The sequence below is a fragment of the Copidosoma floridanum genome, unplaced genomic scaffold (genome assembly GCF_036245765.1).
Source record: "Copidosoma floridanum isolate Cflo_tuat_1 unplaced genomic scaffold, Cflo_Japanese_pri ptg000030l, whole genome shotgun sequence".
Classification (NCBI taxonomy): domain Eukaryota; kingdom Metazoa; phylum Arthropoda; class Insecta; order Hymenoptera; family Encyrtidae; genus Copidosoma; species Copidosoma floridanum.
Window position 1 is genome coordinate 28,025,887 of NW_028321907.1, and position 12,029 is coordinate 28,037,915.

General features: G+C 33.2%; 1 protein-coding gene across 4 annotated transcripts in view; it reads right to left on the bottom strand.

Moving 5' to 3' along the window:
* Positions 1 to 1,773: 1,773 nt before the first annotated feature.
* Positions 1,774 to 12,029, bottom strand: part of LOC106644891 (Protein-L-isoaspartate (D-aspartate) O-methyltransferase) — a 75,372-nt gene continuing 65,116 nt past the window's right edge. For all 4 annotated transcript variants that reach the window (XM_014360599.2, XM_089596221.1, XM_014360598.2 and 1 more), the window contains exon 5: positions 1,774 to 2,341. In XM_014360599.2, the coding sequence (XP_014216085.2) occupies positions 2,168 to 2,341 (174 nt within the window). In that variant the 3' untranslated portion in view covers positions 1,774 to 2,167. The remainder of the gene's footprint in view (positions 2,342 to 12,029) is intronic.

Sequence of the window (12,029 nt, forward strand, 5' to 3'; positions counted from 1 at the left end):
TTACCCAACATTACTGTGTATACTGGGCCAATTCAAATGTTAGACGTATGCATTAAAGAGCTCTGCATAAAGAGCTTTATTGTGGGAAATGTTAAATACTTTTGTACGTCATTTTTTCCCTCAACCGTAATAGATCACTGATCTTACCTTCAACATCATATTACAGTGCCTTACGTAATAAATGTTTATGTTGCAACTATGGTTTTGAGTATAAATTACTGTGAGAACCCCATTGGCAAACTTGCGGCCTATTTTTTTTGTAGGGGGTACACTTACTTGGCAGTTTATTTACGGGTAGTAGAAGAGTTCCAGTCTTGCCACGAGTCAGCAAAATAGCATGCACTTCTTTTTGACCACTTTTTTATTCTTCATCCACAACTTATTATTTTCGTGGCGTTTCTTATGTGACAATAGAACTGACAATTAAGAGAATAGAACACCAAAATACTTCAGATCTCCACGAATTTTGACATTTTTTAACTTCTGTGAGGTTTGCACCAGTTATTTTTTTACAACCCTAAAGCTTAGCTCTTAGCCCATAGTGGATTGTGCGTATCGAGCAAGATTAATTAAAAATCACAATTTTTTCATGAGATGTGGTTTCATAGTTGTGCACATTTTTTGGTATTTAATGTCAGCAGCAAATGTAATGATAAATAAAAATTAATTCATCCTTCTATTCCCAGTAAACATTTCGTCTGTTAATTGTATATTTATATTATATTCAGGAATACTCGTAATAAAAGTTGGTAGCATTGTAGGTACGAGCATTGCCAACCTCTTAGAAGATGGATTAAACCTTACATCCGCAAAAATTTTTCAACTTTGGTGAAAATTAAATTTCAAAAAATTGAACAAAAAGTAATGCAACATGTTGAATCAAAGTCGGTCGTTGGAATTTTTACATATAACTGATCATACAAATCCACAGATAGGTGTTTGTGCAAGATTAGTGTATTTTGATTTCCAGTTCAGCAAACATTTTTATAACATGTTGTTTATAAGTAATGTTCTCCTTCTATCACAAAGCTTCTCATAAGAATAATTAATATGCAAGCTCAACCGTTAAGCCGCAGTACCAGAGCTCTCAAAAGTGGCTCTGGATAGTTCAGACCCTCAGAAAGTTCAAAACTTAACTTAAATTCAATAACTCGAAAACACCGTAGCCTTAAATCCCATAATATGATAATTCTAAAGCCTTTACCGACACAATGCAAGTGACTAGAATTTTTAATCGCATACAGGAATAATAATGTATAGTTAATAATACACGGAAAATACATTTATGACTAACTGTGATTCTGTCCATGGCATGATACACTCCGTGGTCACTAGATCGTAGGGTTAAATGCTTCGGGATTTAGTAGGTTATGTAGTAAATAGCTTTAGAAAGATTCTTGAATTTCCTAGAGATGTCAAGCTACTTTTGAAAACTCTAGGCATTACAAAGTCATTAGAGAGCACTTCGCATTGCAACTTTTGTTTTTCGTGTTCTTTACAACGGTTGAGCTTGCACATTAATTATCCTCATAGGAAGAAAAAGAAACAGACAAGTATTTTCCTGTTTACTCAAATAGATTCTCAAGTTAGAATTGTATATTACGTACTTAGTTTAAAAACTCAAATAAGTTATTAGCCAGCAATTTGACACATAGGTGGTAATAATTTACTTTCTAGCCTATATGTACGTGGCCTACTACTACCTAAAAGGCCACTAACAAGTTTATTAAAATTTATTAACGCTACAAGAGAAAATTAAAACTCTTTTGGAGAAGGTAGTCGATGGTTTTCCAGACCAAAATTTTTATTATAAAAAGAATCAAGATGGCCAAAAGTCGTGACAAAATAAAATTTTAAAGATATCCAGTAAGTTGATCGATGATAAAATAAAACAAGTAGTAATACAAATCGAAGATTTGAAACCTGTCATTGAATTTTTAAGGTTCTCATCGAGGAGAAAACTCCTTTTAATAATTTTATACGTATTTTATACTACTAAACACCCATCCTTTACCTCATTTTAAGCGATGACAACTACTTTTAAAATCTCTTACAATTAATACTTTTAAATGTTTTTATGTAACATATTAAGAATCAATTTTTTTAATATTATTGTATCATTTGAACCACCAGTTAATTCATCATACAAATTACATTTTGCGCACATTTATGATTTGCTTATTTGATACTCTTTGTCAGTTAGGGGAACATATATAACTCCCATCAACGACTGTTTGTGAATTGTTCCATCAATTGTTTTATCTATTTGATACAGCACCTGGTCACCATTACTTCCAATTGGTATAATCATGCGACCTCCAAGAGCCAGTTGACTAATAAGCTGAAACATGCATGTTGCTATAGAAATTCAGCCATGTATGGAGTAAATCAAAATATTTAGGCCACCAGAGCTTTTGAGCGTGGTGGTTGCTTCCAAGAAAGCGTATTCGGGTTTAAAATGAAGAAAAAAAATGAAAAACAGTACTGGACAGTTTATACATAAAATCAAATTTGCGTCATAGAAATTTTAATGATAAATAAATGATTTTTTGTTGCCTTGTGATTTTTCCTTTAGTATCATAAAACTATCAGTTGAAGAGAAAAATGTTGAAAACAAAGGAAGTTCGGGAGATGATTTTTCGTAGGGATTTATTCATCAAAACACATGTAACATTAGTTGAAATTCGCTGAACATTGAATATGTTACGAACATAAGCGTAGTTAATATCGAACGCTAAGCTCGATAGTGAAATTCTTATATGGTGACTTACAGCACAATCGTCAATTTGAAGTTTTAATTCTTATTACGAGTGAAGGACTGGGTTGATTCAAGATCTACTTTTTTGGAATCAATAGGTACTAATAATGTCTGTATCTCAAAAAAATTTATTTATTTGCTAAAATGTGTTCAGTGCGTATTTTACAAGCAATGTAATGAATTTATTGAATTACATTTAGTTATAAAACAGTACGCCTTATTAGTGTCAATCGTTGTATTTAATACTATTTAAAACAATTTTTTCCCTACATTCGTGGTTATTTGATGTATTAGGGATTGAATAACGCTCTCTCTTCACTCATTAATGGAAAATCTAATACAAAAGCTTGCTTGTTCCCAGCCTTCTAATTACGGTTGCTGTAGAGCTTACCTCATAAATTTATTGAACCATTATCAATTCTGCCTTGATGGTGGCGTAAGAAAATATTAATTACGTCATATTACCTAGAGTAACTCAAACAGAATCGACTGTCATATTCTTTGCTAAGTAACATCAACTTAGGACAGAATCATTGTAGACATTTTCAGTGCAAAAATAACTATTGAAAACACCAAAAATTAAATCGTACCCCATGAATCATTAAGCGCTTTCTGTTTATATTATTCACATAAATAAGAAATAAAACTATTTTGTTTTCTCCTTTATAAATACAGACTTCATTTGTTTTTGAGGCCCACAAAACTCCCCGTCATCCCCCCTCACCCAATTCACACCTCCATCCCCACCAGTTACTATTTGCCATTCTACTTAAGAACTTTTCTTATTTGAACTTAACTATGAACATTTTTCTTGCGTTTCTTGTTCCTCTCTATTGTATTTCAATAAGGGGACATATATAATTCTACAAGTCAGAATAAGATTATCATTATTATAAAAGTATAATTATTAATTGTTCCCCTACACAAAGTAGGAAAAAAGATTGGCTTTTTTTTATTTCTTTTAACATATGTTAAATCAAAATGATTATTATGATGTACAATCAATACAGTAGAATATTAATCATATAATAACAGAAAATTGTTTGTACCCTGTACTTCTCCCTCGTTGTAGCTAGTATTTTGAAATTTTTTATTTACACAACTCAAATGTATTCTTTGTTAAATTTTAATTATAAAATAATTCTCTTTAATTTAATAACAAAATAAATTCTATACACAGCCCTATAGGCAAATAGATTGACCTCATACTAATAAACTTAGAACAAATTATGGGTCTATTCCGAAAATAAATTACCGAGTTATTCAAGGTTATCAGCACTACCACCGCTACGATGAAACGGACGGAGTTGTTCTCTAGGTATGTAAACACCTTTAAACAGCCAATTCCTTATATCTACAAACGTAAAATTGGCGTTTAGGGGTTGTTGTTTTTTTTACAAAATTATTACTGTGTAACGTTACAAAATGGTACTGAAGACTCGCAAATAAACTGCGTACACACCAGTTATCTTTCAAATTATTATAACTCCACAAGTTGTAAATTACATGGAGTTGAAGAAGCGTATAACCTCGTAGTATGATGTAATTAATTACGAAAAAAAAAAAAAAAAAAAAATTAGAAGTGATTTTTTATAAATATTAAATGTTGACTTAATCAAACATTTTTTAGTCAGTATAACTTGGCAAACTTAGATTATAAAGTATTTGATTGATAAGAGATAGTCCTTCAACATGTACTAGATTTGTCGACTTTAAAGAGGTAAGTTTGCAAGAAATCAATTGTTAAACAGTCGTGTGAGCTTATCTCATAAATGTAATGTCAGTTTATGCGCTGTAAACTACAGTCTAGAAATGCAGCCAAACTATGTCATCTCATACATAACTAAACAGCGTTTGCAAGTCCTAAAAGAACATTATGAATAATTAAAATGTACTTGGCATTTTAGATAAGATTTTTTCTTCAAGTTTTGAAGATATCGATGAGGATCTGTATGAACTAAATGATAATCATCTTTGCAATGGTCGTCGAATACCTTGAATTCTCGACTACGTGAAAACAGAAGTAGTCAGATGTAATGATTAAGAATTCAGACAAAATTTGAGATGATACATAATGTTTTCTTAAATTAAAAAACCTTTTGTTTTTTGTTTAGCTATAGTTAACATTCTTAAGATACAAGGTGTTACGTCCAAAATTATAAAAGTAAAGGGCGGAACTCGTAGATTCGTTCTACAAACAAATAGATTAAATTTTTGTTCTTCAGGAACCAGCCATCGGCCCAAAGGCCTTGTTTGCTTTTACTTACAGTATGTTTTTCTTTGAAATCGTTGACTCGACGTTGTGGTGTTAGGTTTAACCGAGCGATATGTATGGAGTGGTGTACGCTGAGCTGGCGTTGACTTATTGTTAGAGTTTATGTCTTATAGCATACGGTAGTAACGTGTCTTATTCGTCTTTTTATCTCATGTCCTTGCAAAGGTCTTTGTCACAGTGTCTATTTTATTTTTTCTCGATATTCAATTTATTTATTAAGGTAAGAATCATGTGTCAATCAATTAGAATTATTAGATCTTGAAATGTTTCATATAATTTAGTAATTGAAATGTTTTTGAATTAAAAAAATTAATTTAATCAACAACCAAGTTATGCCTGATTTTATGATTTAATAAATTTAGAAAAGGCAGAAATAGTTAATTTTACAAATAGTGCGTGTATTTGTTTTGTATGCGGGATAGGGTGTATGGTGAGACCAGAAGTAAAAGGTGCAAAGAAAGAATGCAAAACAATTATAAATCAATTTTAAAGTATATTCAAGTCTTTTGTTTGGTAAGTAAGTTACTAAATTTCGTTTTGGCACAATGGCTAATTTTCGATACAACGAATAAAGAAAATAAGAAAACACAACGTTAGTCGTCTCATTGTAATCAACCACCCTTAATTGTCGACTCGAAATAAAGTAAATAATTTGGTTTTTTCCTACGATCATTCGTGGTTCATAAATTATCGCACAATTCACGATTTTTCTAGATTTAAGATTAAAGATTACACAACAATTTGAATAAAATTCATTATAGAACGTTAACGCTACTTCGCCCTGAACAACGATATAAATATCTAAATCACGAGAAAATGCTCCTTCTTATCTGGGTCTCACACGATGTTTATGATTTATGTGTCTTCGCATACACATCAATAAATCAGACTTTTAATAAATTCTACGAAACATATTTCAAACTTGAGTCCTAAATTTAGTTTAACCAAATACTGAGTGCAAAAAAAAATAATTGTAAGTCACAAAGAAACTGTATTCAAACATACGATCTTTTTCGTTGAGCAGGCTTTGTGCGCTAATTAATAACAATTTGGTATCAACTTAAATCCCTTACCATCTGTACTCCATTAGACTCATCAATCTCTTAGATATAATATAAAAAAAGAATACAATTAAGGGCACATCGCAAAGTCAACGGGATCAAGCAGCTAAGCAGCACGGTACGACGATAAAAAAAAAACAACAAAATGAGGAACCTCCAAAAAAAAAAAAGATAGGCAGATCAGTCAGCAAATAAAGAGGAGTACGCCTAGGAAACAACCACAAGAGATTTGTTGCTTCAGCGACAAGGAGTTATCGCGATGATAACCCACAAACTCGCTTTACGTGCCGATTAGATGGCTCCTTCTACTTACGCACAACGGAAGAATAAGACCAAACAGAAGCGAGAGGCTTGGAATTAAGAGGGCCGTGCCGACGGAGGAAGTCTCAATAGAGAGCCAGCAGTTGGTGGGCAACCCTCATCCAAAATTATCAGGTCCATCTCGTGAGGAACTCTTCCTTCGAATACCTCTCCCGTCTCCACTCTCTAGCCTCTCTTCGGTCTTCTTCTTCCCCGTGAAAAGCCGCGCAGACCGCTGCTTGTTTTCGGGCATTCTTACGTTTCCTCGCTCCAGGTAGTGGCCCAACGCGTCTAGTCCCTGCAATAGTATGAATAATAAAGTTTCAGATTCGCATTTACAATGTCATACAATTTACAGATTCCTTAACTTAACTCACTTCTATAATCGTGGATTAGCCACTGATTGCGCGCACGCAGTCGCAAGATCTCACAAGGTCGACCACAACAATGTTCCTAATCCTACACGAGAGCACTCGTGGCGATGAGAATAATTAGGTTTCTGCTTTCAACGTCAGAACCCAAGTCGACGGTTCTTTCTTTTTTGTTCCTCCTTGATTCACTTTTTCGGCGGGTTCACAGTGGCCTGGTTTGCTCGAACTTATCTCATACAGCTTAGTCACCGAACTAAGTCTTACATTTGCTTTAAATTCACGCTTTTAACACGTAGCTTAATCACCAAACTAAGTCTTACATCCACTTTAAAGACGCAACAGAACTCACTCTCCAACCTTTATAGTTACTTTGGAGCACTTGATGAAAAAGAAAAGGCGAATATTTTTATGTGCGAGGAGTTCTTATACGTTTGCGTTTACGGAGGACGCGTCAAGATGGGAATTTGAACGACCAATCAAAGCTGAACCTAATTACCCTCGATTGACACGAGCACAGTTGTGATGCAATAATTTCAGAGTAATTGATTGTTAAAACTGCTGATCTTTCAGATTTTACATCAAGTACGAATTGCTGTCGAAATTGTGTATGATATTTTTTGTGTACATCCGCAGTAAAGAATGTTGAAATTGTTGACTAATAACATTATTTGGTGTACTGATGCGAACTGACTTTGTAAGATGAGCATTTTATAAGATTGTTTTAGGCTGCACGCGTAGTTCGAGTATTGCGACGGTAGCTTGTTTCAAAAGAAGTAAGTTAAATGTCACGCGATTGCAGAATCAGGTATACCGCTCAATGGTTCGAGATCGCTGAGCTTTTGCTTTTTATTATTTAAAAACGAAACTTTGTGTTTCAAAGAAATAAATATCTAGTATATGACATGGGATGTCACACGTTATTCAATTGCTAAATAATAAGTATTTTTTTATTTATAGATCAAAACGGAGTACTTTTTAGTATTTATTATTTTTGTTAAGACCAGACTTGAAAGAAGACGCAAATGGTCTTTGTCGTTTTGCACTTAACCCGAAAAAATAATTGCTGGTGGCTCTATAGGTACTAGGCACACCCCATTCATTCGAGTAAATATTTTTTTATAAATATTATTTTAATTATTATTTTACTGTTAATATTGTACTATTAGTATTATTGTTATAATTATTGGTATTATTATAGTCAATACAATTTTTTTTTTTTATTTTGCATTGCTTCATTTTCTTGCGTGATTTATGATCTCAATTTTTTAGTGTAGTTGTAAATTAATGAGCTTTTCCAGATCTGTAATAGTAAAATTCAATATTGGGCAAGCCACCGCATGGAGAGCTGTATTTAGAATGGTTAAAGTTTTATGTAAATTGAGGAATTATTTTATCAAGAGGCCATCATCTACACAAGCACAACAGAGCTCTCAATTAATTGCTCATCACAATGGTTTTTCTGGTGCTATAGAAGCCGTAGATGGCACTCATATTAGTATTGCAGCGCCAAAAAATGATCGGCAGTAATACATTAACCAAAAAGGATTTTACTCTGTGCAGTTACAGGTACAGTACCGATTGTTGTTCAAATTTAAATATTTACGAGCACTATTATATTTACGAGCATTATTTTCTAACATAGGTAATTTGCAATGAAAAATTAGAGTTCCTGCACTGCTTCGTAATATAACCTGGTTGTATACACGACATGAGGGTATTTAAATACTTCAGAGTTCAGCAAAGATGTCACAAAGTTTATTTTTCCGAAGATACTCATTTATTAGCTGACTCAGCTTATCCTTTGCAATAGCACGTTATGGTACCTTATAAGGACAATGGTCACCTTACACAACAAGAGATAATGTTCAAAACTACATTTTCAAGGAGTAGAATTATTGTATAACGTGCTATTGGATTGTTCAAATTAGGATGGAAATTTTTTTTAGATAAATGCCCATGAGGCAAACAAATCTTATCCCATTATATATTGGCAGCATGTGTACATAACATTTGTTTAACAAGAGACGATATTTTTGTGTATCCTATTTTCATTCTGAACACTATTGATGAAAATAGAGAGCCTTTTCAAGTAAGTAACGTTATGAAACGTGCAAGAATATTAAAAAGAGAACGTATCAAAAGGTTGATACCGAAAACTATTGAAGCTATGTGATAGCGTTGTAAATTTTTTTTAAAGTGACAAACTGATATGTACGTAATTTACAGAACAAAATAAAATAATTTTCAAAGTGATACTTCTGTAGGCGCATTTTGCGAGAGGGTAAATCCATGATTTCAGATTTTGATCGTGAGAAAAAGTGTGACGAAAGTAGATTTTGTTTGATTCTCCCCCTTGGCCCCAACCTTCTTGATGTACTTCTGGTCCCCCTACACCACACCACACAAAATTATCCCAATACACTACAGCACAAATTTTGAATTTCACTTTTTTTTCAACCAGTTTGTCAAAAAAAAAAAAAAAAAAAAAAAAAAAAAACAGTTTCCAAAGAGATTTGAACCCATGACCTCTTACATACCGGCCCAAGCCCTTACCCACTCTGCAACGAGCAGGCCCAACAAAAAAAAATCAATTACTTCATCTTATTTAAAATTCTTAACTCATTTTTAATAAGAAATTTTATTTAATGTGCATTAATTTATTTGGTTTAGTTGTGAATTATACTAATAAATAATTTACTCAATGTCATAATTTTTTATTTAATGTTTTTTCAAAAAACTTGCAAGCTAGTATATTTAAGCAGAGCATCTTTCTAATGTACTATTAAATACTTATTCTTACGTATTTAATTTGTTACGTTTACATTGAGTAAATAATTATTTGAACTACTTTTCATATTTTTTTCAAAATTTTCAAAAATTGAAAAAAAAAGTTTTCTGTACTGTACAAATACAACAATATTATAGGTATCCTATTACATACTAAGTATGTTGCTTTGACGGGGCCAAAGTGTTGCATTATGAAAGATGGTATGACCGTGTGGGGAGAATATAGAGAGTAACTATATTTAACATACTAAGAAAGAGAGAGACATGTATTGCGACGATTAACTTACTACTTAGGAGAGCGGAAGAAAGAGATGCGAACGGTGATTCTGTAAGATGTTTGTCTAAAGACGCTATTTTCAAAACTGAGTTCCTGAACGAAGCGACTGTGCCGCCGTAAACTTACTATGGGACGGGGGTATCTCCTCCACCTGAACTGGACAGACTTTCCGGGTCAGTCAACCGTACATTCCTCCTCCTCACATTTTTTCACCAATCCGCTGCTATGATTGTCTAAACCCTCTTTGCGTATAAGTTTGTATTAATTATTAATAAGCGGGTATACTGAAAGGGTATTCGGCCTTTTAATTTTTATTTTAAATTTTAATTTGCATTGTTATAAGGAGAAGGAGTAAGTTTACGGTTAAATAACAACAAGATGAATAAATTTATTTTATTTACTTCCATGATTCACAGCATTAACGAGGGCATTTATATGAAAAGACGCAATATTGTACACAGTATCACACGTAAGATCTTTTGTCAATCTCTCCTGTTTTACAATGTCATGTGCTACAATTTTTTCGTACATACTCTACACATCGTCATCATTCAAGTCACTCACAATATTTTTTACAACGTTTGGTGTGTAGTAATCAATTACAATCGACCCAATTTACCATAAATCGTCTCATTTCTTTAATCTCGATGGCTTTTTCCATATAGCTCGTCGTAAAATTCAAGGACCAGCTGGACCCATACATCTTGATATCTTGTAAGTTACTGTCGTCCGTCGTAAAGTAGTTTTCAACGTCGGCGAAGGCTAATTTAAACTCGTTCGGACTAGAAATTGTGAAAGGAACTCTTTCGAAATCTACACTGAACAGACGAACGATAGGTTCCCAATCGTTGTCCAACAATTTTTCGTATTCAAGCCCAACAATTATTATTTTACCAAATGATTTGTTCAATCCGTAAAGCTTGCAAAAAAACTGAGGCAGTGATGATTGTTAATGCTACCTTAAGGCTGACAGATCCAAAGCTTCTCTTTCCAAGACTCTTTTTTACACAGGCTCCGTTGTCTCCTCGTTACAATGTGTTAACTGTCGCATGATTGACCAGAAACTGACAGCTGCTTTTTATTGAAGCACAAATATATATTACTCGTTACTCAAAAGAGCGTTATTCAAAGGATGTTAAAAACGCTTACAGGTAGTAAATCACGTTTGTGCTTGTCAAAACTACACCACCAATAATTTTTTACAAAACATTAAGAGATAGGTTTAGAAAATGCTGACTATTTTATTTCTCAGAATTTATAACAGTCCGTAACTACATTTTTTTTGGAATACGCAGACTCAAATGATTCATATCAACAACATTTTACTACAACTACTTTGTAAGTGGTTTATTGAATATCCACTGCTACCCGATACACAGTTTATATTTCTTTTGTTACATCTTAACGAAATAAAACGTCTCACGATATCATCATTTTTTTTTATCATCGGAAAAATTTAAAAAAATTAATGTGATCCGGTATGTACGGTTGTACACTATAGCTATAGAAATAAAAACAATTACCTTGTTTATCAGCATACATAGCAACCTAATGAGTACCTGGCTTTGTATGATTGTCAGTGTTTATGACAAGAGTTGTCGGTTTCGTCCACATCCGTGGGATCTGATCTGCCAGGAATACACCCACAGTATGCAAATAGAATTGCGAGAGGTATTGCAGTATTTGCAGACTGTCCATGGTTAATTTCTGTTGTTTTTGATGATTTCTTGTCAAAATTGTGTTCACAAAGCCAATACTTTAATTTGTAAACTTTATTCAAAGCACATCGATATTTTCGATAATCTGGTTTCAATGCGTGGTGCACGCAATACTCCTCCGCTGATAAGGCTTTCAAAGGCAGACAGTCGATCTCGTATTCCAAATTTGTAACTTCCCAATTTGTAATTTTGTGCAAATCGTACCACTTTTCACGACCTCTGACGTAAATTTGGCGTGTATTTCTTTCAATATCATACAAAATTTTGAAAATCGCTTTTAAAGGTACTTCACCATCAGAAAAATCAAGCCCATGATGATGTTGGGACAACTAAATATGGGACGACAAATCGTTGCACTTCCTTACTCAATTTTTGCAAGCAACAAAGAGGTGTTACTACCCAATGCGCGTAAAAGTCATTGTTCACAGCAACAATAGCAATTTCTATCGGCACCGAAACGTCTTTATTCACCTTGAAATATT